The sequence below is a fragment of the Sesamum indicum genome, linkage group LG8, assembly GCF_000512975.1.
Source record: "Sesamum indicum cultivar Zhongzhi No. 13 linkage group LG8, S_indicum_v1.0, whole genome shotgun sequence".
Lineage (NCBI taxonomy): Eukaryota > Viridiplantae > Streptophyta > Magnoliopsida > Lamiales > Pedaliaceae > Sesamum > Sesamum indicum.
Window position 1 is genome coordinate 17,797,173 of NC_026152.1, and position 25,107 is coordinate 17,822,279.

Genomic DNA, 25,107 nt, shown 5'->3' on the forward strand with positions numbered 1-25,107 from the left:
ATTTTTTATAATAAATTGATCATAATGCACTTGCGAATATTTTTAATTTTGTTTTTTCTGATGGATTAAGTTGTCAATTTTTCAGACTTTTCCATTTCCATAAGAATAAAATTAACAATTTTTTGATTTCATTCAAAAATTACATAATTTTATAAATTAATTAAATATATGGAACTACAACATGTAAAAGTTATATTATAATAATAAACCGTTATAGAGTGTGAGTAAAATTAAGGTAATATGCACAACATAGGAAATTTCAATAATTATTAGGTCAAAAAAAGAAAACAAAAAAGCGAAGCGGATGATGAATGAAATGAAACATTCATACATAATAATAGATTAGATCATCAAACTTATGTTGTTCTGACTATACGCGACATTGACAACACTACGTTAAGCTCCATCAATCAAACTCCTAAAAGGTTAGAAACTCTTCTCCTTGTCGGTCTTTCCCAACCTCAAATATATATATACGTATCTCCACTCCACCTCCAAAGATTAAACTCTCCCACATTCATTACAGTTGGTGTTTAGCAGAGAACGCAAGAATCGATATGGGTTTCAAGGAAAAGGCTGTGTGCTTTCTTCTCCTCTTTGCTTCAGGTAAATTAATGTATTTGCATGTCTGTTTATATCTCTGTCTACTACTGCTACTACCATATTGGCATATTCTTAACTTTATTGTTTCTTTCTGCAGAATTTTTGATAGGCATAGCAGCCGCTGCTGAGAGCTCTCAGTCTCAGACAGTCATCGGAATCGACCTGGGCACCACATATTCTTGCGTCGGAGTCTATAGACATGGCAAACTCGACATCATAGCCAACGACCAAGGAAATCGAATCACCCCTTCGTGGGTTGCCTTCACCGATACGGAGCGGTTGATCGGAGAAGCCGCCAAGAATCAGGCGACCCTCAACCCTGAACGCACCATCTTCGACGTCAAAAGGCTTATTGGAAGGAAGTAAGTTCGATATATATACTTGGAAACTTAACAAGTTTCTGTTAGAATATGACAGAGGTGTAGTAATGTTGGGATTTTTTACGGTGGGTTTTGGTAGGTTTGATGATCCAGAGGTCCAGCGAGATATGAAGATGTTGCCGTACAAGGTTGTAGTGAAAGACGGCAAGCCTTACATACAAGTCAAGATCAAGGATGGCGAAGTTAAGGTGTTTAGTCCTGAGGAAGTCAGCGCTATGATACTTCAGAAGATGAAGGAGACAGCAGAGGCCTATTTGGGCAAGAAAATCAAACGTGCGGTCATAACAGTTCCAGGTATAGTTTCAAGGTTCTTACGTTGGACAAGATCTGCTTCTGTCTTTGATAAAACAAGTGAAAGTTTGTTTGGTGTTGCTTGTGCAGCTTATTTCAACGATGCACAGAGACAAGCAACTAAGGATGCAGGGACCATAGCAGGGCTGCACGTGGAGCGGATAATCAACGAGCCGACTGCGGCTGCAATTGCCTATGGTTTGGACAATGAAGGGGAGAGGACTGTGCTGGTTTTCGATCTGGGCGGTGGTACGTTTGATGTAAGCGTTTTGAGCATCGACAATGGAGTGTTTGAGGTACTTGCAACTAGTGGAGATACTCATTTGGGAGGCGAAGATTTCAATCATAGGCTTATGAACTATTTTGTAAAGTTGATCAAGAATAAGTATGACAAAGACATTAGCCAAGATAAGAGGGCTCTTGGCAAGCTTAGGAAGGAATGTGAGAGGGCCAAGAGGGCTTTGAGCAGCCAGCATCAGGTGCGCGTTGAGATTGAGTCGTTGTTTGATGGGGTCGACTTCTCTGAGGCGTTGACGAGGGCGAGGTTTGAGGAGTTGAACATGGATTTGTTCAAGAAGACGATGGGGCCGGTGAAACGGGCTTTGGAGGATGCAAATTTAAGCAAGTTTGATGTTCATGATATCGTGCTTGTTGGAGGTAGCACGAGAGTTCCTAAGGTGCAGCAGCTGTTGAAGGAGTTTTTTGGTGGGAAAGAACCGAACAAGGGTGTGAATCCAGACGAGGCTGTTGCTCATGGAGCGGCCGTTCAAGGCGGATTGCTTAGTGGGGAAGGCGGCGAGGAGACGGAAAGTAATGATTCTTAATTGAAGACATCATGTTTGTGTTTTGTTTTGAGGCCATTTTTGTTTAATGTTTATTTTGTGTCTTGAAATTGTTTTCTGCAGAGATTGTGTTGATTGATAGGACTCCTTTGAGCCTGGGGATTGAGACAGTGGGTGGAGTTATGACAAAACTCATCCCAAGAAACACAGTTAAACCAACCAAAAAGTCGCAGGTTTTCACTACTTATCAAGACCAGCAAACCACAGTTTCAATCAAGGTATGAGAATTGGTACTTGCAACTCTATAATGAGCTGAAGAGGTCATGTCTGAACCGAGTGATCTTAACGTTGTCAGATTTACGAAGGAGAACGGGCACTAACGAAAGACTGTCGAGAACTAGGAAGCTTTGAACTGTCTGGTATTTCACCTGCTCCAAGGTAAGTAATACGCTGAACATTGAGGAACTAAGTATGTGTCCTGTAATTCTTACAACACATTTACTCCAATATTTCTCTTGCAGGGGAGTCCCCCAAATAGAAGTCGCATTTGAGGTTGACGTGAACGGCATACTGCACGTACAAGCAGAGGACAAAGCAGCCAAGAAGTCGGAATCCATCACCATCACGAACGAAAAGGGACGTCTGAGTGAAGAAGAGATTGAAGAGAAGGTAAGGGAAGCAGAGGAGTTTGCAGAGGAGGACAGGATGACCAGAGAGAGAATCGAAGCCCGTAACAGACTAGAAACATACATTTTCAACATGAAGAGCACGATCAACAAGTTGGCAGAACAAATCTCGTCTGAGGATAAAGAAGAGATCGAGAGTGCTCTGAAGGACGCCATGGAGTGGTTGGACGAGAACCAGCACGCAGACAAGGATGAGTTGGACGAGAGGACAAGAGAGTTGGAAGCTTTGTGCAATCCTATTATAACGAAGGTGTATGAGAAAAACGGCGCAACGGATGCTGATGATCATGAGTATGAAGAACATAACGATGAACTGTGAAGCATACGTATATAGCTAGGTAGTAGATAGGGATGTGCGTAGTTGGTTTTTTCATTTTTATTTTTCTAGTCATTCTTGATAACAACCTTGTTATCTTCATTGTTTTTTTTTTAAACTTGGGATGTTAATTTACAAACCTTTACATTACAAATGTTTTCGCATGTGTCATGTTTGTGTTTATGGTAAGAAAAGTACGTAGAAGAATTGAGTAGAGCAGAAGCAAAGAATAACTACTACTACCAACATTCCTTCATTGATCAAGAGAGCCCATATATGCATGCTATGATCATCAATCACTGCACACACACGCAAAACACTGGAAACAGAAACAAAATGGACATTGCCCGCATCGTGTTCGCCTTATTAGGGGCCTCAGCAACATTAGTTCTTGCATCCTCGGAACTCCGGAAACTGCATCATAGAAAAGCTACGGTGGAGAAACTGAAGATAATAAGAGAAGCGTTGCGAGAAGCAGAAGAGAGAGTAGTTAGGTACGAGGAAAGACACGATCAGATTCTCACCCAGTTGTGCTCTTATTACATGATCAATCAGAGCCTGGAAGAGGCACTGTCTGGGGCTCGACACGCCATGAACGAAGCCCTGGCCTGTGCCGTCGCACTCAGAAAACTGCAAATGGAGATTATTATTGCTGCTTACTCGTATTCCCCATGAATCTAAGTTTATAGTTTGTTCAGATATTGATTTGGTGATTTGTGTTTTTTGATGGGTATGGTATGTGATTATGATGTGTGGAAGTTGTAGCAAAAATCAAGAGTTGCTCGAGTATATATATGTACACATGGAATACGTATATATGTTTGAAATATAGGAGCTTATCCAGAATGACGTATACATGGATAGGAATATTTGTTGGCAAGCCAGTTTTAGTCTAAACAAATGAATCGTATTAGAAATTTTCATTTGGACATGGACTGAAATGATAGTTGGAGTGAATGCTTTAAAAAGATTAAGTAAAATCTGATATCCATGAGGTAATATTATTTTTTCAATTAATTTCACAAATTTCTTATTTTAATATTTTTTTATCATTTCTAAAATATATAAAAAGAAGAATATACATACATACACATATATATATATATATATATATGGAGAACACATTGTTGTTTTTAACTAATGTATCATATATATTATATGTATAAATTTGAAATATTATATTTTTTTAATGAAATACGTTATCAAATAAATAAAATTTAATCAACATCTACTATTAAGTAGACACAATATATGCATAAGGTGATATTCGAATCTATGACCTCTGAAATTATAAAATCTCAATTTTACCATTTAAATTAGATCTTATTGGCACATTTGAGTTGTTTTTAATTACATATTATTATAAGTTTCATAGGAAAGAGATTAAGACTTTTTTTTTTTTTTTTTGCTTTTGTTTTATTTTTATATTGTTATGGTATTCAAAGACCAAAATCTCGGGAGAAGTGGATGCAAAGACACCCCACGAAGTATATTTAAATGAATTTAGATTTGAGAGAACAATTTAAAAAAAAAAAATAAATGACTACATATTAAATGAATTTAAAATTTATTACTATTCAATAAAAAATTTAATTCAAAATTAGAATAAAAGAATTTAATATTATTAAAAATATCCAAATTAATCTAAATTTTTAAACTAATAATTTGATATCCATAATTTTAAATTCCAAGCATAAGCCTACATCATTTAATTCAATAATATTACTATGACACCTAACTTTGATGGTTAAAGAGTTATTTTTGGAAGGCAACATTTAACTAAAATAATACTTAAGTTTCCTCAACATTAAATAATAAATAAGTTACCCACATAATTAAATAAGCTACGAAAATTTTCACTTTTCGTCTTGTAAATTATTATTATTTTTGGTAAAAACCTCATTTTGTGTCCTGCAAGGCTAAATTTAGTCCATTAGCCGATCAAATGTTGCGCATTTGGCCTTTATATGTTGGGTGTACGAATAATTATCTTATACTATACAAAAATTAAAATTTATTTATCTTTATATTTTGAATTAACTAAATAGATGGATTGTGTTTATTTTTCTAGGTGAAAGATGTTGTTTGAAATTTAAGATTGATGTCTTGCAATTAAAGAATTTACATTTAAGTTCATAAATTTGGACGAGTGTGTATTATAATGATAGTCTTTATTTGTATTTATTGAAAGCGACAATTAATTTGAAATTATTTATGTAATAATCAACTTTAATTATTTAAATATAGTGTGGAACTATAAAATGAATCATAATTTTAAATAAAGAATGATTCCAAAAATGAAGTAAATAGATGTATGAAATGTGGATTATAAATATATCATAATGGTAAACTTAAAAGAGAAAATAAATAGATATATGTAGAAAGCATATATGATTAAATTGGAGGACTAAAAGTGAAATTTTACCCAAATAAGATGACCAACATGCTAATATAAGGATAGTACACACCAACACCATCACAGAATCACCGTCACATGCATCCTTTTCTATTCCCACGCAAGTCCCTCTCTCTCTTTCTCTCTCTTAAAAAGCAAGCAACACTCAGAGAGAGAGAGAGAGAGAGAGAGAGGCAGAGAGTGTAAAAGCAAAAAGTAGCAGAAGAGGTGGTGGCCACTGCCGTGAGTGGTGGTGGGGCTTATCCCCTTTCACTATTTTCCGAATTCCCTCCCTATCATAAAGAAAACCCACCAAAACGCCACCCCAGGATGACCTCCAGACCCATCACCACCTCCGCCAACGGCACTCACCACCACTACTACCCGCCCACATCCTCCTCCTCCTCCTCCTCCTCCGCCTCCTTCCGCGGCTGCTGCTGCTGTCTCTTTCTCCTCTTCTCTTTCCTCGCCCTCCTCGTCCTCGCCGTAATCCTCGTCATAGTCCTCGCCGTCAAACCCAAAAAACCCGAATTCGACCTCCAGCAAGTTGGGGTCCAATTCGTGGGCATTAGCCCCACCACCGCTTCCTCTGCCGCCGTCTCCCTCAACGTCCACATGCTTTTCACCGCCACCAATGACAACAAAGTTGGAATCAAGTACGGCGAGTCCCGGTTCACCATCATGTACCGAGGAATACCCCTCGGACGGGGCACGGTTCCCGGATTCTATCAACCTGCCCACAGCATTAGACGGATCGAAACCACCATTGCCGTCGACCGTGTGAGCTTGCTTCAAGCCGACGCCGCCGATTTGGTGAGAGACGCCTCGTTGAACGACCGGGTCGAGTTGAGGGTCGTCGGTGATGTCGGGGCGAAGATCCGGATTCTGGGGTTCACTTCACCCGGTTTGCAGGTTAGCTCTCACCTCAAGCTAAGCTCATTAATACCTATACAAATCCGATTTTCACTTTCTTTATTACCTTCTTTTTATGACACTATAAATCTTAATTTTCGTCACTACAATTCCATTTTCTTGAATTTCTACTTATGTAACCGAAAATTCATAATTAAAAATCGGTTTAATCCAACACATAATAGCTATAATATCATACCTATCATATAATTAGTTTAAATATAACAAACCGCATTAAATTTTTGATGTAATTCATGGAAATTTTTGGGGCATGTGGGACAAGAGAGTGTGTCTCTTTTTCTACGCTTGCTTTGTCTCCTTGTCCACCTGTGGGTTCTGCTACCATGCACATTTTCTTACACTACTTGTGCTAAAATGCGCTGGCAATGGCGTTTTTCCCAGAACTGAACTTTTATCTTCAAGGCAGGGTATGATTGAGGTTAGGTAAGTTGTTACCTCTGCTGTCAAAGTGAAAAGCAGTAGCAGTACACTGTCACTTTCATGATTTAATGATTGCAACTCTCATATTATTCTCTCATTCCAACCAAAACATTTGACAATATTGTTCATTAATTTTTCTTTAAGAATAACTTTGACAACATTTTCTTTCTCAAAATAGGCAGCAAGTAATGCAATGTTTCTCCTATGTAGTACTAATACAACAAGAGATTATTACAATTGTCCTATAATTTATTGAATTTCTACCAAAATCTATCTAGAATAGAATTTTTGGTTGAAGCTGAAAGACTAGTAGAGGGGCAGCGTTGGGGTAGGGAGAGGAAGAGTGGCCCCAGACAGTGGTCGCGCTCACTAATTTTCTTTCCATTATTGCATTGACGGACGGTGGGCGTCTCCCAAGATTGTTCCCTTACACCTTACTAGCGCCCTACACCACCCCTTTGTGAATTTTCTTTTTATCAGATTTGATCCAACACAATTAATTATTTATTATGTGACTGATAAAAATTTTATATTAATTACATAATAAGTATATTATACAATAAATTTGACTGTGTTTAATTTATTTTCAATTAGTACAAAATCAAATATATATTAAATTTTTAAAAAAACACATTTATTTTTTTTATAAAAAAACTACCTAAAAAATAGAACCAACTAAAGTTGAAGGGTTTTCATGTTTTTTCTTACTTTTCATACTTTTTTGGGTGTTTGTTTTTGCTTTATTTATTTTTTTTTTGCCACATCTTAAGTTGTGGACAGTTTGTCATGAGCCCACTTATGTTGACTTTGTGTTTGTTGGTTTCTTGAAAATATTTGATAGTCTTATGTTGTGTTTTTGTGGTAGGCTGTTGCAGAATCTGAGATGTGGAAATTTAGCAAAACATAAATCTACTACTAATGAAGCACGCGGGCTTTTAATTTGGTGTATCTTTGAAAATGTATTTTCAAAAGTAACTCTGTTTAAAGAGAGAATGCTAAATTAGGTGTTTTTTCTCTTCTGTTTTTTTCTTCACTCTGACTTTTTCGCCTTTCTTTAAGGATCATTTTTTATGTACTCAATTTTATTTTTACTTAAAACTACTTTTTCCACTTATCATAAACTCAATAAATATGTTAAATGATTAAAAAACTTCATTTTATAAATAAATGAAAAACTTAATAAATATTTATAATTTTATATTTTAAAAGTTTAACCATACGCAAGTGTGCAAAAAACGCTAGTAAATAAATAATTGTGTAGCATGGTTATGGCCATCAAAATCTGATAGCTCTATATATGTTAGAGTCAGGAAAATTAGGTTATGGGTATGGGGAATTTGTGTGGTATATGTTTAAGAGAGATTCAAGAAAAAGTATTGGCAGCAATGCATGTGGACTCGTTCAACTGATATATATATATATATATATATATATTAGTATATATTAATTATCTTCTGTTACGAAATTGTGTGTTCTCCTCAGACTGTTGATGCTAATAATTGAGTGGAGTGGTGGGTGTTTGGAATTGGACAGGTGACGGTGGATTGTGCAATAGCCATCAGTCCCAGAAAGCAATCCTTAATCTCCAAGCAGTGTGGATTTGATGGCCTCAGCGTATGATTCAGACTCACCAATTTCCTCCAACCACACACTAATCTCACCCTCCTACTCACCTTCTCTCAACAAAACCCTGGAGAATTTCACAAAGTGAATTTCCCACGTGTAAAACAATTGAGAAAAGAGCTGCCAATTTGGAAAGATCTCATGAGCCGCTCTCTGTTGTCAGTGGAATGCCTACTTATTATACTTACTACTATGAGAGCAGGATTTTTGCGACCTTTGGTTCCTCTCTGTTGTAATTAATTAATTCAAAGTTTTGTCGACTCTGCTTGCTTCTTCATGTCTCATTCCCCGTACTCTGATTTACCGACTGTCTGAAGAGGGGAATCTGGTACGGGTTGCTTTGTGTATGATAATTGAATGTGCCTCCACATCCTGAGTTGGCCAGTTGTGGGGAGTTTAGGGTTTCAAAAACACCATAGCTCGGGTTCAACTTCCAGCCCGACATCCTTTGTGGGCTGTTAGACAGCCACCTGACGTTTTCTCCTCAAAATCCAACTTTCAAACATAAAAGTTGGTGTAGAGTTTAAATGATTTTGTATTTTCTTTAAGGGCCAGTACTAGAATAGTATATAACTCTTATTGAACTCGCGGAAATAAAAATTAAGATGAAAGAAAACAAAATTCATGCTGTAGTCCATTGGCAACGAAACCATGTCACATAACTTTCAAAACCAGCATACAAGTTGGAAAACTTCAACCATAAAGAAGAACCCAGTCCATAATAAAACTTAGCTGTCTAAGACTCATGCAAAAATGATTTAAGCAATAAAAACTAGTATCCCATATTCTTCTAAGTGAACTCCTACGCCTTGAGACGACCGTAGAACTTCTGCTTCTCCTGGGTTGTCTGGAAGCGGCCATGTCCAAATTTGGATGAGGTATCGATGAACTTGAGCTTAATTTCTTCAAGAGCAACACGAGAAGTCTGGTTCAGGAGAGACTGACGAAGGGTTACAACCCTTTTCTTAGGACCAACACAGCAACCCTTGATCATCAGGTAATCATCCTTTACTACACCATAGTGGGGGAATCCACCCATTGGTGTAATATCTTTCTCAGTCCTGTCATCATTCCATTTACAAGAATTAGCTATGAAGCAAACCAAAATCCTCTGAATATTTGAACTTCATAATTCATTGTACTGGTGATTAAAGACCACCTGAAGGTGTTCAGTTCAGAAGCAAACAAAATGTAATTCAAAGAACACAATTAGAGAAATCAAGTATTGATGTGAGCCTCAGTTAGTATGCCACACAATCCTATACCAATGGACCAATAAACAGAGCTTTTCAATATAACAAGACATGACAGTTGCCAACATCTGTATAAGTGCAAGCACTAGAGAACTACTGAAAAAGGAGAGATGCAGATGAAAGCATGATAATTAAAGTGTGGTAATGAACCTGTCAAACTCAGTACTGGCAGTGTGTTCTTCATTCCCAGCCTTGCCAAGCTTGTAGACCTTCTTGTTCATTTCAGTACGGTGATGGTAGCCATTCTGACCAGCCCTAGCGACTGTAAAGGAAACTCTAGCAGGGTGCCATGCACCAATACAGGCCACCTTACGAAGACCCCTGTGGGTTTTGCGAGGAAGACGAGTGACACCCCAACGTGTAACCACACCTTCATAACCTTTCCCCTTGGTAACACCAATTATGTCAATCATCTCATCCTTCTGGAAAACAGCATCCACAGGGACCTGTTTCTCAAAGAAACCATAAGCAAAGTCAACCTTCTGGGCAATAGTCCCACCATTCACTTGAATCTCCATCAAGTGTGCCTTCTTTTGTTTCAGTCCCTTCATCTTCCTTATCTGCATAACATACAAACGGTATATCAATAAAATTAAAATTAAGTAGGCCTGGCATCATGACTATGAGATGTTAAAAGTCCATAACACAAAGTGGAACTCAAGGCACTAACATATAAATAGAATTAAGGAAATTAAGATCGGTTACCTGCGTGTGAGCCAGCACACGGATAACAGATGCATATTTTTTCAATTTCTCCAGCTGGGCCTGGATATCCTTCTTCCCCTCATCAGTCTCCAGCTTCTTTGAGTACTTGGTGAAGGCCTTCTTCTTAGACTTGAACCAGTTCTTGTAAAACCTCCTCTTTACCTCCTCACTCAGATGCTGAGCCCAAACTGTGTTGAGGCAACGAAGACCACGAGGAGTCTTCACATACCCAACCACACCAACAATAACCATTGGAGGTGTTTCAATGATAGTAACAGCCTCACAAGTCTCCTTCTTGTGAAGTTCTGCAATAATCATTTACAGATGAGAATTTTTTCAAGCTTCCAAGAATTAGACAAATTCAAGAAACTGGAGATAGCCTCAGGGAAACACAAACATTGATAAGTGGGCCGCTAGAGAAACAAGGATCAAAATTGACTTAAATTGCTAAAGAGTTTTAAGAACAGAGTAAATAAAGAAGTCACTCATAAAGAAATAACTGGAGATGGGATTAAAGTTTGTGCCCTATAGAGCATTTGGAGATGTGATCCAGGGGAAATGGCAAAACAACATATGGAGGCTTCACTTGAACATGGAAATCTCAGTCAATTGTGAACCAGCAGAAGTAAAATAATGACGGAATAATTTACTTGATCCAGGTTTCTCGACTTCTCTGACAATGTGGGTCATTCCAGCCTTGTAACCCAAGAAGGCTGTCAACTTGCAGGGCTTGGTCGGATCATCCTTGGGGAAAGCCTTAACTGCATTTTCAATGAAGAGTTAAAGATCAATACCAGTAAGAGACTAGTCAAAGAAGGGAAGATGAAAGGCAACAAAGCAATTGCAGTTTACATAGGAAAATATATAAAAGATTTGGCAAAATAGTTATGCCGGTCATATACCATTCAAAATATATAGTTTTTGGGAGCCTGATTTTTCTCTTTATCCTCCAGATTGTAGGACTAATATGCAATTGTATTCTCTCTTGAGGTATTGGAACAAAATTCCTATCCTTATACTAGAGTATCTTACACAACTGTTTTCTCAGACATATACCAGTAAAAGAAAGGGGCATGGCTAACAGCGGAAAAAGCTTTTTTGTGATAGCCAAAACTTCTACCAACATGCACATTTGACTATTCTTACACCATCGCACATCAAGAAGCAATAAAGCGTTTTACAACCATTCATGGAAAACATGTCCAGGCAACAATAACCAAGTACAATCGAATATGATGGTTACCCTTTCCCCTGTGGCGAGCAGCCCTCTTCCTCGGGAGGAAACCGAGCGATCCGTGCCTTGGGTGCTCAAACTTCCTGTGCGACATCTTCCACCTCCTTCAATCTAAAAGAACAAAAACGACCACAACTGTCAAAGAAAATGAATAGAATGAACCGCACATGATTCAAGCAAAACATTTGCTCAGTTCACCACTGTACTTCCAACACAGAGACTTCTAAACGAATCACGCATTACAAGCTAAATCTCGTCGATCATCCAGACAAACCGAATTATACGAAACTGAGACCACCATTTAACGCAAATCCGTGAAATAGTAGTGCTACGGGAACAAAGAATCTAAAACTGGAAATCTCACACGCTCAGAATTTCGAACTAGTTAGCGTATATCACATCCACATAGAAAAACTCAAAACATGAGCAAATGGAACATAACCAATGCAGTAGCAACGATGAACCTCCAGTGTATGTGTGCGTGTGTGCGTGAGAGAGAGAGAGGGAGAACGGTGAGAGAAGCAACGGCGCGAACCTGAATGCTGCGCCTGAGGTCGAGGCTCTACCTGCTAGAACAAAAACCCTACTTCACAGGGCCGCATGAATTTATAATATTCAGACCGCAAACTCAAATGCTCTTCCCATTGGGCTGCGCTACTGTCTGAGGGCTCATTTTCATTGGGCCCATTCCTATCTAAGCCCAATTACCCCATTACATTAAGAATTAGCACTTAAGAACCAAAGTGTGGGAATTTAAATGCTATGCTGAAAATATTTTTTTGAATAATTTGTTTGCTTTTTAAGAATATGGAGGTAAGTTGATTATTAGAAAGAAATATAAGTATGTTTTATTTTTATTTAATTTTTTATAATGGGTAATCCATAAAGATATTTGATCTTACTTTAGTGAGGAATAAAATTTTTATTGGTGTCAAATAACATTTTAAATTATAATTATTGATATAAATTTTTATGTATGCAAAAATAATTTACGAGACAAGAAATAATATATACAAAATGAACTTATTAATTTAAATATAAGGTTTTAATTTAAATAGAAGGTGTTGTAGCTTATAATGAGAATAATCCCATAATTATCTTCTCTGGATATTGATCTACGAGTTTTAAGTTTATTTTTTGATGGTGATGTATAATCTTTTTTTATGTTTGATGTCAAGGGAAACGTTGCATAACTTCGTTGTAATAGAAAATTTTTAGATTTTAGTCTTTTATTTATTTGTTGTGACATTTTATATGATGTTTTTTGTGAATTCTATAGTAAAGAACCCTTCTTATGGAAGTGCGTAAATATTTAAATAGTTTGGACTTATTTTTATTAAGTTTGAATATCATAAATTTTGATACAAATTCATGGACTACATTTGAAATCCAATTATTATTTAATTTATTTAAAAAATTTAATGTGAAAATAGTGTCTAATATTTATATGTAATATAGGTTACTCATTTCAGACAACGTTTGAACAGTGGAGGAATTTGTATACATGGATGATATTATTGTATAATGGTTGGGTGATTAAAAGAGTATTTTTCTCTATTTAATTTAGGTTTCTTATATTTTTAGAAAAAAAAAAAAAAAAAAGAAAAGAAAGAAGAAGAAGAAGAAGACTACCATCTCGGGCGAAGCTCCGGTTCCATTAATGGATTTCTCGGCACTCACCGACGCCTTGGCGTCAAAATCATACGACCAGATCGCTAATATCTGCGACACCCTCATGCTTCAGGTCAGCTGTTCGAGCTCTACATTTTACCCTTGTCTCTCTCTTTTCTTTTTCATCTTTTTACGTTTCCAGGCTGCATCGGAGGGCATCGCTTTAGGGGACGATTGGCCCTATGCTATTCATCTCCTTGTCCACATCTATATTAACGACATGTAATTTGTATCCCCTGCATAAATTAATGTTCACGTGTGCATTTAGTATGTCGATAATAAGGTGTCCTGCTGGTGATTGTATTGTTTGTTTTGTAACTTTTGTTGCAGTAATAGTGCGAGGTTTTTGTTTAAGGTGATACCATCCGCAGTGAAAGAGAGGCAGCCGGAGGTATTGGCTGCTTGGAAAATTGGGCAGAGGTTGTGGATGAAGGAGTACAGTGGTGTTCATGAGGCCATTCGTGAGTTTAATTGGAGTCCAGAGGCTCAGAGCGTTGTGGCTGCATTCTCAGGTATTGCACTTTGACTGTATAAGAGTATCTATACCTCATTATTTGCAGAGCACTTCTTTTCTTTGTTGTCCAATTCCTTTTTTTTTTTTTTGAATAGTCTGTCATTTTTTTGTTGTTTTAAAAAATTCAGCAATTTTTTTTGGTTTTTTCCCTTTTCTCAACTTTCAATTATGTCGCCCCGTCACTACCATTTCTTTTTCTTCCCCTACTTTCTCTAAGTAACTAATCACGACCACTATCTTTTTAAATTTTTATTTATTTAATTAAAATATATTTTAAAAAAGTAACAATTATATTATTTATATTTAAATTAATTGTACACACATCTGGGTGTGCCAGATTAGTTATTAATTGATTGATGATATTGTTATTAGTTTGCCTTTTCTTCCGGAGTTTTTTCACTTTAGGATCCTGAGGTATATTTAGGTTCAATCTGAAATTGATTTTGTTGTTCGGATAACAAAGGCGAAAGGGCACTGAGGAGATATGACTTTTGGGATTTATCTGCTTTTACAGGGTTTTTTGTTAGATTTCTATCCGCTGTGTATCTGTGAATAGTTATTTGCTATGCAGATAGAAGAATGGATCAGAAACTTATTCATACCAGTTCTGGTTTAGGACAATTTTCAGCATCTCTGGTACTTTTGATACCATAACATTCTATTGGTGACCTTATATAGAAAGAATGATGAGATGACTGAGACAATGAAATGCTTGTCAAAAGTTTTGCTTAGCTAGTCAAGAAGCATATATCAGACTTGCTGACCACAGTCGTCTCGAGAGCATCGAATAGGATATGACCTAGAGAATGCACAGAGTGCCACTTTGGGTGCTGTATTTATGTGACTTTGCAAGGTTCATTCTTTTGTCTTGTCACTTGTAGATATATATGGATATGATACAGGCAATATAACACATTTGTGTTTTCTCATTAGACAGATGATTGCTTACTCATACCCAGGCCTAGCAGTATAGATAACCTAAATTCCTGACTAGATAACCCCAAAGTAAAGAAATGGCTATGACCTATTATTTAAAGAAATATCTTCGAATCATTATGTTATGTACTATTATTGAAACTTTGGATCGGAATTGTACATGCATTTCATGACAAATAGGGAAGACCCTGGTGAGGGGTGTGATTGTATCATGACACCCTCTAACACACTGTTTCCAGGCTCTCTCGATATCACGAACGAAGATCTCATTCCGCAGTTTTAGAGGGCATTTAATCTGCCTTTACCTTGGTTAAATGTATCTTTTCAGTTCTATTGCTGTTATCATCTATGGTCCTGAACAACAGTAATTATTTCATTTACTGTTTAACTTGTGATTACCGCAGAACTTTACACTAAGAGGATGTTTGAATTGCTGCTTTCTGCTTATTCAACCATAAGCATTCAAGATACAGCTCTTTTCCTTGGAATGAATGAGGATGATGCAGCAAACTGTAAGCTTCCATCTTTCTTACATAAGTTGTAACCTTAAAACTTGTCTGATTGAATTCACGTGGTGAATTGTTATCAATGATGCTTTGAAGTATTGGATACGAAAATTCAGCAGGGAAAAAAAATGCTGACATAATTCTTTTGAAGTGGTAACTTCATGAAGATGTGAGCTGGCGGATAGCTTTGAATGCCCTCAAATTTGTTGTTCTTCATTTTCTTATTCTATGGGGGTGGAGCCTGATGGCATGTTAAATGCGGGATAATATTTGGATCACTTGTAAGAGACCTGATGCTGTTTTATCTGCACATAATAGCCACATCTTTTCCCAAATAGAGATGTTTATTCTTTATCGACTGTGATCGAGCCGGTTTTGTGATAATCCACTTGGTTCACTGACATACCTTTTAGAATTTGAAAAGAGTTCACCATTGATTTTCAATGTCACAAATCCTTATCTTCAAACTCTGCTGAAACCCCTTCAAATTAAACTCTAGTTGCAACTGTAACTTGTTAAACCCTAATCCAAGATTTTGGAGAATACTTCACTGCTATTGACTTGTATTAACAACAGCTAGTTCTGTCTTTGCAGATGCATTACAACAAGGTTGGACTATGGATCCTGCATCTCGAATGCTCACCGTGAACAAGCAAGCAGTTGCAACAGAGCAGAAGCTGGATCCCAGTAAATTACAACGCCTGACTGAATATGTATTCCACCTCAAGCACTAAGCGCAGAAAGTTGGAAGCATGAATTACGCGTAATTAGAGCTCTTGCTATAAATGGCGAAATGTATCAAAGGTGTTAAAAGCATGGATGATAGAAGAGTAAATTAGATTGACAGTGATGAGTAGCATCATCTGGTATAGAAGGTGTATCGCGTGTTTTCACCACTTCATCTATTACGGTCCATCCTTCCCTTTATTTGTTTAGATCACCTCCATCTTCCCTTATTAATCGATGTATTTTTCAATAACCATATGCTCGAAATAAAGAATAATAGGAATGAAGGAGAAAACACAAAAGCAACAAAAATGGAAGTAGCAGCTTCAGACATACCCTATGCATTATAGTTATGGGGGAAGGGACGTTGGATGCTTACGTTACGTATCTTTTTGACTTTTATTATCAGCACCTAATTCTGGTTATAATTATTAGCTAATTATGATGAGAAATAACTCAGCCAGATTTTGGAGGGTGCTAAATTTTAACAAGTTTCTTCCTGACTTATTAGTTTGAAACTTCCACGTACAGTAAAACAACATTGCATTTTGTGAATATGATATTTTTTAAATACATAGAGTACGTGATTTTTTAGACGTATTTTATATATAAAATATAATACTAATCTGTCATCAACTGTTTCAACATAGTAAACAATTAATCCCACTTGATGCCGTACTTCATTTTTTCTTGCATCTTTAATTTGTTCTTGAAACCCAAAAATTAAACTTTGCAAGAAGTATATATATATAGTTGAGTGCAAAACACAACAAACATACTTATAGATTGCATCTTCCCAAGTGTTTACTTCTCCCTTAGGATCGATATTTGAGGAGGTAGGAATAGATATTGGAGTGGTGACTAATATACAATAAAGTAGAACAAAATTATATTATTCATACAAAGAATATACAGCGCATCGTATAGTACGTGTATGGATCTCAATAGATTAAGCAGTAGTACTGCTGCTGCATGCATGTTTTAATTATACAAATACCCTTATTTTCAACATCTTCTTATTCAATACCAAATTACTGCTCTACATATATTCATAAGTTAGTATAAAAATTCAATTAAAAAGTGGTGCAAAAATCAACCCTTTTTTTAGCTGTAATTAAATAATGAAAACCAAACACAACCTAACAAAATCAAACTAAAAAAGAATAAAAGTGAAAATAAAGCTAAAAAATCTGTCTCCTGCAGGCCACTATTAGCATTCGAATATAAAGAGGGATACAGTTTCTACTTATATAAACATACGTAGTAATAGTATACATGTGTTTTCTGTATATTAATACATATACGTACAGGCTAAGGAGATACGCTCAAGCTCTTTTCTAAATCATTTTATTTTCTTGAAACCCAGAAAAAAAAAAAGAAAGAAAAAAAAAAAAGAGAGAAGAAGAAAGCCTTTCTTCTTTGGTTTTCTAACTTTTGTAGCTCGCGAAACATCATATATAGTGATAGGATGTACAAAATTGAGGGGGGCAGTTTTGTCAGTTCCTAGATTTCTTACCGCGCTTCTTGATTACTGCGCCGGTGGCGCTGTAAATATCGTCTATCGATCGGAATCGCTTTGTCCTTCGCGAGAGCGCCTCCGCTTCTCGAGTAATATTCTTGGAGGATATCTCGTGGGAGTCACCCACGCTTTCTTCTCGGCTATGCTCCTCCACCGTCTTGGCCGTGCCTCCGCCGGTCTCCGCCGAGTCGCCGCTGAGTTGGATGAGCTGAATCGCGGCGTCCATTTCGGGGGCTGTGAGGGGGGATTCGAGTCCCATCTGGGTTTTCCAGCTGCTCTTTCTTGCGGGTGGAGATTTCTTCTTCAATATTGGATTTTTGTATTTTGATTCTCGATATTGTTGTTGTTGCGGGTCGTGTGTTGTGTTTGATGAATGAAAAGGGCAGTTTGGTCTTTTACTCCAATATTATTTCTTTAATTATACATATTTATTTCTTAGAGTGGGTCAAACAGATTTTTCCAGGGATAGAAAGGTCATTTTGCAGTTGAGAGGAATCCGTTAAATTTGAAATCACCGCCTTAAACCCTACTGCTACGGCAACCAAGTGCGCGCGCGTGAATTGACTGCGGATGGTGATGAATGATAACGCCAGAACAAATTTCCTAACGCCAGAGACAATTCATGAAAAAATGACTCAACTGCCCTCAATGAATCCTCGAGCTTACGCTTTGGTGTTATGGTGTTTGCTTAAAATTATCTTATTAGCCTCCAAATATACACAATGTCGCAAATACCCACTAATATTTAAAACATATATAAAAGACCGAATTAACTTAAACTCGTTAGTAAAATCGTAAAACCGATACTGATGCGTTCTTCATAATTATTGGAACTTTTTGAAAATTTTTATCCCATGAACACTAATATATAAACCCTAACCTTAGTTGGAAAATGTAAAGTTGCTAGTAATCAATCACGCTTTTATAACAATTATAATGATTGATAGACGTATATATCTCCATTGTTTATTTTATTGAATAGTATAGATGCATGGGGGGACAATATTGTTATGAGGGACAAAGGTAATTTATAATTTTAAATTAATATTCACTGAAAAATACTTTAATATTTATGAATAATCGATTGAAAATTCTATCCCGATCCTAAATATAATCAACTATTACTAGCCATGAGGACCCATTGAATTGTGAGGAATAATTATGGTATTCACAATGTACAAAGCTAATAAAGAATTTAAGAAAAACAAGAAGGGAGATCTTTGGTTAATTTGCAATCTAAATTAGTTGTTAAATGTTTACAAACACCTTGCAATAATGTTTTCTTTCCTAGAAAATATTTAGCGAGAGATTGTGTGAATAATGAAATATAAAAGAAGTACTAGTAATAACTGCAGTTGCACAGATCATCAGATTCAGTCACGCTTCTGCAGATAATACGCAAAGAAAAAAATTGAAATATTAAAACATGAGAAATGTAGGATGGCTTAATATAGCGTACAGAACGAACTTTTTATCAACACGTCAGTTACAGCAACTCCAAGTCAGAGGAGTTAATTTCTACTGAAAAGAAGATCAATTAATTAGGGTCAGTCACTCAGTGTTTTTATTGCATCTGCTGACTTTGGGTAATCTTATTGCATGTTTTGGTGGAGAAGCTTCAAAGACAATAATATATTTTTAAAAAAAAAAGTCTAGACCTTTTAATTTGAGGGTTGGGGTCATATTTGGAAGTTCACTGAAGTTCTTGCTCTGGCAATATCAAGTCGTGGATATTATATATATTTCTAAGAATAATTATGAGTTTCCGACATTCACAAATACATGTAATTAAATAATAAGTTTTGCATTAATCGTTAATTATTTTCTCCGATAATGCATTTCGATTGATGGATTTAAATTTGAAGAAAGAATTTGAAGAAAAAATTTCAAATAATTCTATTTAAAAAAAATAAAAAATTATTAATATTTTAATAAAATATAATTCAAAATTAGAATGAATGAATTTGAAATCATTTAAATTTACAATTATCTAAATAAATTAATTAATATGGTGCATGGGAGATTTTGTTTATGTGGAATGAAAGATTACGAAAATCAAGTTCTGTAAATTAGATAATAATAAATATCATATTTAAATACAATTAATACTTTTAAAATTTTGATGCGTGTCATTATTCATGTGATCGATTGTAGGAATGATAATGGTCCATATTAGCAATAGGATGTGTTTTGAAATCATAATTGGATTGTGAAGTAGATCTCGGATTATAATATATATTTAATTTGGATTTGGACCCAAAATTTTTAAAATGTTATATATATATTTAGATGAACATATTTATACAAAGTACATCTTATTTGTACACTTACATATATAGAATTAAAATATTAATACTTTCATAAGTTAAAATAATAATATATATAAAATAATTTGTAGTTTAATATGTATATATAAATAGAAAAAAAAATTTAAGTCTTAATATTTCACTATATATACTTGAATTTTGACGGAAAATTAGAACGAAAGTTTTAAATTTGTTATATCTATATGATGATATTAATACTTTATTGTTACTATTTAATATTTAATGCAAATAATTACTACCCGTGCGTAGTATATATAAAATCATTATGAGATTGATATATATATATTTGATAGTCATGACGAATAACAACCTCTCTTAATTAACTGATCATACTTTAATTAATTAGTCTATTTAATTGGCTTATTATTGTAAATCTCATATTTTTGGCGTCATTAATTAGTCAAAGAGGGATAAGTAATTTAGGGTCATCTGGGAGTACTGTAAATATTGAGTGAGTTTTACCCTATTTGTTCATACTCGAAACAAATTTTATCTGAGTGTACGTACAAGGGCAGGCATACGTACTCTACTACCTTCAATAAAATTAAATAAATAAATACGGGCACGAATGGACGACATTTAAGTGTTGATTTTTGTATGTGAATGTCATGAGTTTGAAATTCATTGTGACGGAAAACCTGTCATTTTATATGGATACCTATATTATGAAATAATGGTAGTGGTCTGTAAAAAGAATAAAAAGACAAGATCAGGATTCGAGTAATTTTATATCAAATTGGACTGCAACACAAATATACGAATTGGTGCCGCCTACACCATCTAAGAGAGCTCTAGAGGACATGTAGCTCCTTACAATCCCTGATAAATGTCTCTTTATAAATACCAATTGACTCAATTTAGCAAGAGATGCATTAATTACTATAAGATCTAACTCTGTTACCCGTTACAACCCTAAAAGAATTTTAATTTAGACATCAAAAAATTTTAGTTAAGTATCACCTCAATAAATCTAACAATTTAAATAGCAGCCCAACTCATCATCTAATTCAGGGTCAAGGAGCAAACCCCATCTCCATTGACCATCTTAGCTGTCCAACTCAGATCACCACCTCACCTACGACCCGGATCAATATATATATACGTATATGTATACTCTAAAATACGAATTAACCCGTATTTTTCCTGAAATACGATGATCAGAGAAGAGTTAGTTTGAGAAAATGAAGCGGGAGTAGTGATCAAAAGTCATATAATACAGAGATGGTAAAATGCTGATGAAGTGGATCGATTGTGTCAGTAAATAAAGGACTAAGCCAACATATATATATATATATATATATATAGGATTATGTTCTTGAAGCATATATGTATACAACAATGGTAGAAGTTGGGGATATGTATATCATTCATGCACCATCATCATCATGCATGCTTTTTATATATATAACCCAAAATTCTCAACTACTTATAATACACAAAAATCAATTACAAGCCATACATATATAAGCTCAAACCCTTTCTCATGGAAATTCATGATGTCCAGGTTCTCTCTCACGCACAAACACACATATACACGCACATATATATACATGCAGGGTATGTACAGAACTATACACATATATATGTGTGTCTGTGTACGCTATTAAGAAACAATGGAATTAAACTAATTAATACGACGCGAATATAAAGAAGAAAAAAGAAAAAAGAAAAGAAAAGCACATAAATGGGGAGACAAAACAATAAAAACTAAGTCCCTTCTGCAGAATATTTACACAGGTTTTACGTTCCAAAGTTAAACCAACAAGAGTACGCGTACGACAAAGACATAACGAACCTACGACAAAACATAAGATATTCCACAACCACCCCCTCAATACCTCTTTATTTGCATTCCCCCCCGCCCCCCATGAAATTCTCGACCGCCACCTCGGCCTCCCTAGGTGCTCCGCCAATTAAGGGTTGGTTTCCTTATAGATGTCCACAATGGACCTGAACTTCTGCCGCCTCCTCGGCAGAACCTCCCCCAGCTTCACGTTCGTGCAAGGACTGACGAATTTGACACGATCATTGGGTTTTCCAACTTCATTTACTGTGTTTCCAGCTTGAAATTGCCGGCCGTGGCCGTTTCTTTTCATGTGGCGTGCAGACGCGCGACTGAGTCTGATTAACTGGGCGATCGCGATCGTCTCCGGCTTGGTGAGGGTGGTTGGATCCATTTGGGATTATTGGCCTAATTTGGAGTTGATGCGAGTGATAGTGTGGATGAGGGTTTGGAGGTGGAGGGGGAGTTTGGATAGCCAGAGGGATTGACCGCGCCCAAAAATTGTTATGGTGGGACGTTTATATAAATGAAATAAAAAGTTGGCGTAGGTGCACCGGGTCTATGTTAGAACAACTAAAGGAGGGCATGGAAGTTATGACTCAGGACTCAGGAGTTGGGATTCTGTGTGGCGGCGGTGCAGGAGTGCTTTTGCGGCGTCCAGTGAGCTGCGGACACCCCAAAAGCTAATATTGACGTGGAAATTAGTATGAAACTTATATATGCATGTCATGGGTATGAGTAATGTAACCTATCTTCAAAAAATTCTTGCCCAAATCAATTTACCCCTATCTTCCTATAGTTTAATTTCCCTTGAACAATTTACCAAGTTTAATTTACATTCCATTTTAATTGTCTTGTCATACATTATGTAATCATTACATATATATATATATATAATATTTTTTAAAAAAATATTAAGTTGAATGATAATTTTTTAATTGCTATATTGGGATAATTAAGGTTGTAATTCACGGAAAATCAGTTGTGTCTTCTTATAATTAAGACACGTCATCATTAGAGTCGAACCAATTTATTTTTGCACGAATTAACTTGCAGTAGTTAACCCATGACTTGATCATAAATAATGAACTTCGTCTACTTTAAATCTCAGTAGGACTACCGTTATGAGTCAACCCTTTGTGTAATAGCTACGAAAGATTACTATGGTGATCGACTGATTTTATCTTTCAACCCAAAAAAGAAAAGGAAAAAATTTTAAAAACGTAACGCGTTACTAATTATTTTGAAGTGAACTTTTAAAAATGAGTCATATTTTCAAATTAAATGAACTTCGTTTAAATCTCAGTAGGACTACCGTTATGAGTCAACCCTTTGTGTAATAGCTACGAAAGATTACTATGGTGATCGACTGATTTTATCTTTCAACCCAAAAAAGAAAAGGAAAAAATTTTAAAAACGTAACGCGTTACTAATTATTTTGAAGTGAACTTTTAAAAATGAGTCATATTTTCAAATTAAAAGTCCGTAATCTTTTTCATTCTTGAATTCCTCTTTCTTGCACATTTACTAAACAGCGCGCGGATGATGTGCAATTTTTTCAAACACTTTAATATTATGTAATTCTTGAAAATCTCATACTGAAAAATCAACGCCATAAATGAATTTGTCATTTGATCAGTGGAATTAAATGCTACCAAAATATTATATCATATATATATTTTGTTATATATTCTTTTTCCTAACAATTTTGACATCATAAAACTTTCCACATCTTAATATTTATTAAATATGATGTCACAATAGAAATTAATATCTCTTGAAATTAACGAATAATGTCGGAATCAATAAATTGCGTATTAAATTAGTGAATAATCAATATGAAATTCTGGGTATGTAAATATACTAATCCGGAATAGGATATAATTCTGTAATTTGTTAAGTTTGTAAAACAATTACTATTTACTTTTTCTAATATCACAATAATTTCAGACAAATTTATTCTAAAATCGCACAATTTAAAAAGCTGAAGGACCATATGTCAAATTACAGTTGTAATAAGTAATCGGCTGAAATGTCAAAAAGCATATAACTTACGGACTAAAAATGCAAACAAACCAATTTATAAAGGGATAATTACTTGAAGTTTGATTGAGGAATGGAAATTTCAGCCGCCAAAATGAGCAATAAGAAGGTTACAGTGTACATATATATATGATTCAAAGACTATATAGAGACCGTGATGGTCCTGGTGCTGGACCTACGACCCGGTAATTGACTTTAAACCAAACGGGAAATGGTCCGAATCGGAAGTCATGAGGACCAAGACTAATTACGCGTGAATCCCAAAATTATCGATTGGACCTGTCTCAATCAAAACTAATAAGTGCAATACTCTTATAACGTGATTGGTATACAGTTTAAAAAAAAATAATCAATTACAGAATAAGTGTAGCACGCTTAAGCTATGATTAGATTGATTTGGATAAAATTTCCCGTATGAATCACAACACATAGCACGTACCACGCGCTACAGTTGATGATGTTTAATAAAGTTGAAAAAGCAAAAAAAGACACGCCTTATCTAACATTGGTCGTGCATGCATGTTTTATCGATCAACCACTATTTCTTTCAAACATACGTCTTTTTTCTTTTACATATTTTTGTCTTTTTTTTTGTCCCCTTCTTGGACGGGAAGTAATTACTTAGTTTTATAATAGTTGTAGGAAAGATAATTAGTGTAAGTGAGCGATCAAATGTATTATATATATATATATATATATACATTATTGTCGCGGACCAATTTAATTAGTTAAGTTGCAGGTTATGATAGCAAATTTTAGGAAAGGTGGCTAAGTAGCTTTAGTCCAACAGAAAGTTATTGTCTGGACACGATTTAGACGAATCAAATCAATTATAAAGTAAGCGTGATACATTTGTTATGTATTAATTGATTATTTTTACCGAACTGTATACTAATTAAATGATGAATGGATGATTTTATTTATGACGTAAGTAGCATGCAAGTTCATAGCCCAATTAATAGTGCTCCAATGCGACTCCTCTTACTTAACAACTGGTAATTCTCAACAAACAGAGTCAAAGAGAAACCCTCAATATACAATACGAGTTCATATTCGAATCCCAACTCACTATGGATAATTAATACGATAACCAGTAGTTGTCAGAAAGTCGAGTTTGAATCCTCATCACAGTCTCACTGAAGTGCAAAGTATGATCAAATGGGTATACGAACTACCACAAATAAATAAGCTTGTGTTTGGATGGATTCGATTCCATAACTTCCCTTGTGATAAGACTCTTAATTGAGCTTATCAATATCAAGAACATGAGACCATACAAGAATTTACGTGATTGATGTTCGTTTCAAACATGATCATGACTAAGTCAAGAGAGCTTAAGACATCGGCTGTCAAAACAAAAACCCAAAAATCCTACCCCTCAAACGCATCTTGTTAATTCATGGCGGATAGATGATTGACACATACGTTCCTTTCTTTCTAAAAAATAAGGGTGTGGTACTG

At 35.5% G+C, this 25,107-nt stretch overlaps 4 protein-coding genes across 11 annotated transcripts; 3 read left to right on the top strand and 1 right to left on the bottom strand.

Annotated features, from left to right (window-relative positions):
* LOC105169436 (luminal-binding protein 5-like) lies at positions 558-3,821 on the top strand. Its single transcript, XM_011089827.2, has 7 exons — positions 558-606; positions 701-965; positions 1,063-1,277; positions 1,365-2,084; positions 2,180-2,334; positions 2,412-2,494; positions 2,578-3,821. The coding sequence occupies exons 1-7, from the start codon at positions 558-560 to the stop codon at positions 3,059-3,061; spliced, it is 1,971 nt and encodes a 656-aa protein (XP_011088129.1). The 3' UTR covers positions 3,062-3,821.
* LOC105169169 lies at positions 5,524-8,834 on the top strand. Of its 3 annotated transcripts, none has more exons than XM_011089496.2 (2): positions 5,524-6,365; positions 7,672-7,825. In XM_011089496.2, the coding sequence occupies exons 1-2, from the start codon at positions 5,784-5,786 to the stop codon at positions 7,711-7,713; spliced, it is 624 nt and encodes a 207-aa protein (XP_011087798.1). In that variant the 5' UTR covers positions 5,524-5,783; the 3' UTR covers positions 7,714-7,825. The 3 variants fall into 3 exon arrangements, with proteins under 3 accessions (XP_011087798.1, XP_020551941.1, XP_011087797.1); XM_020696282.1 differs by lacking the exon at positions 7,672-7,825 and adding an exon at positions 8,289-8,423 and having other exon boundaries at positions 5,525-6,365; XM_011089495.2 differs by lacking the exon at positions 7,672-7,825 and adding an exon at positions 8,340-8,834 and having other exon boundaries at positions 5,527-6,365.
* Positions 9,043-12,250, bottom strand: LOC105169170 (60S ribosomal protein L3). Of its 6 annotated transcripts, none has more exons than XM_011089498.2 (6): positions 12,157-12,250; positions 11,631-11,732; positions 11,038-11,148; positions 10,388-10,692; positions 9,833-10,242; positions 9,043-9,490 (listed from the first exon to the last, which is right to left on the bottom strand). In XM_011089498.2, exons 2-6 carry the CDS (start codon positions 11,713-11,715, stop codon positions 9,232-9,234), a joined length of 1,170 nt encoding a protein of 389 aa, XP_011087800.1. In that variant the 5' UTR covers positions 11,716-11,732; positions 12,157-12,250; the 3' UTR covers positions 9,043-9,231. The 6 variants fall into 6 exon arrangements, with proteins under 6 accessions (XP_011087800.1, XP_020551940.1, XP_020551938.1 ...); XM_020696281.1 differs by lacking the exon at positions 12,157-12,250 and adding an exon at positions 12,086-12,106; XM_020696279.1 differs by lacking the exon at positions 12,157-12,250 and adding an exon at positions 12,064-12,085.
* LOC105169171 (COP9 signalosome complex subunit 8-like) lies at positions 13,200-16,183 on the top strand. Its single transcript, XM_011089501.2, has 5 exons — positions 13,200-13,365; positions 13,435-13,514; positions 13,623-13,804; positions 15,147-15,254; positions 15,843-16,183. Exons 1-5 carry the CDS (start codon positions 13,282-13,284, stop codon positions 15,980-15,982), a joined length of 594 nt encoding a protein of 197 aa, XP_011087803.1. The 5' UTR covers positions 13,200-13,281; the 3' UTR covers positions 15,983-16,183.

What these genes read in the sequence shown, in the direction of transcription:
- LOC105169171 (XM_011089501.2), top strand. Translation starts at nt 13,282, where the DNA reads ATGGATTTCTCGGCACTCACCGACGCCTTGGCGTCAAAATCATACGAC. An exon ending in CACATCTATATTAACGACAT is followed by an intron (nt 13,515 to 13,622) that starts GTAATTTGTATC and finishes CTTTTGTTGCAG; the next exon opens with TAATAGTGCGAGGTTTTTGT. An exon ending in CGTTGTGGCTGCATTCTCAG is followed by an intron (nt 13,805 to 15,146) that starts GTATTGCACTTT and finishes TGATTACCGCAG; the next exon opens with AACTTTACACTAAGAGGATG.
- LOC105169169 (XM_011089495.2), top strand. Translation starts at nt 5,784, where the DNA reads ATGACCTCCAGACCCATCACCACCTCCGCCAACGGCACTCACCACCAC. An exon ending in TCACTTCACCCGGTTTGCAG is followed by an intron (nt 6,366 to 8,339) that starts GTTAGCTCTCAC and finishes GGAATTGGACAG; the next exon opens with GTGACGGTGGATTGTGCAAT.
- LOC105169436 (XM_011089827.2), top strand. Translation starts at nt 558, where the DNA reads ATGGGTTTCAAGGAAAAGGCTGTGTGCTTTCTTCTCCTCTTTGCTTCA. An exon ending in TGCGGTCATAACAGTTCCAG is followed by an intron (nt 1,278 to 1,364) that starts GTATAGTTTCAA and finishes TTGCTTGTGCAG; the next exon opens with CTTATTTCAACGATGCACAG. An exon ending in AAACCACAGTTTCAATCAAG is followed by an intron (nt 2,335 to 2,411) that starts GTATGAGAATTG and finishes TAACGTTGTCAG; the next exon opens with ATTTACGAAGGAGAACGGGC.
- LOC105169170 (XM_011089498.2), bottom strand. Translation starts at nt 11,715, where the DNA reads ATGTCGCACAGGAAGTTTGAGCACCCAAGGCACGGATCGCTCGGTTTC. An exon ending in AGTCGAGAAACCTGGATCAA is followed by an intron (nt 10,693 to 11,037) that starts GTAAATTATTCC and finishes TGATTATTGCAG; the next exon opens with AACTTCACAAGAAGGAGACT. An exon ending in GCCAGTACTGAGTTTGACAG is followed by an intron (nt 9,491 to 9,832) that starts GTTCATTACCAC and finishes GAATGATGACAG; the next exon opens with GACTGAGAAAGATATTACAC.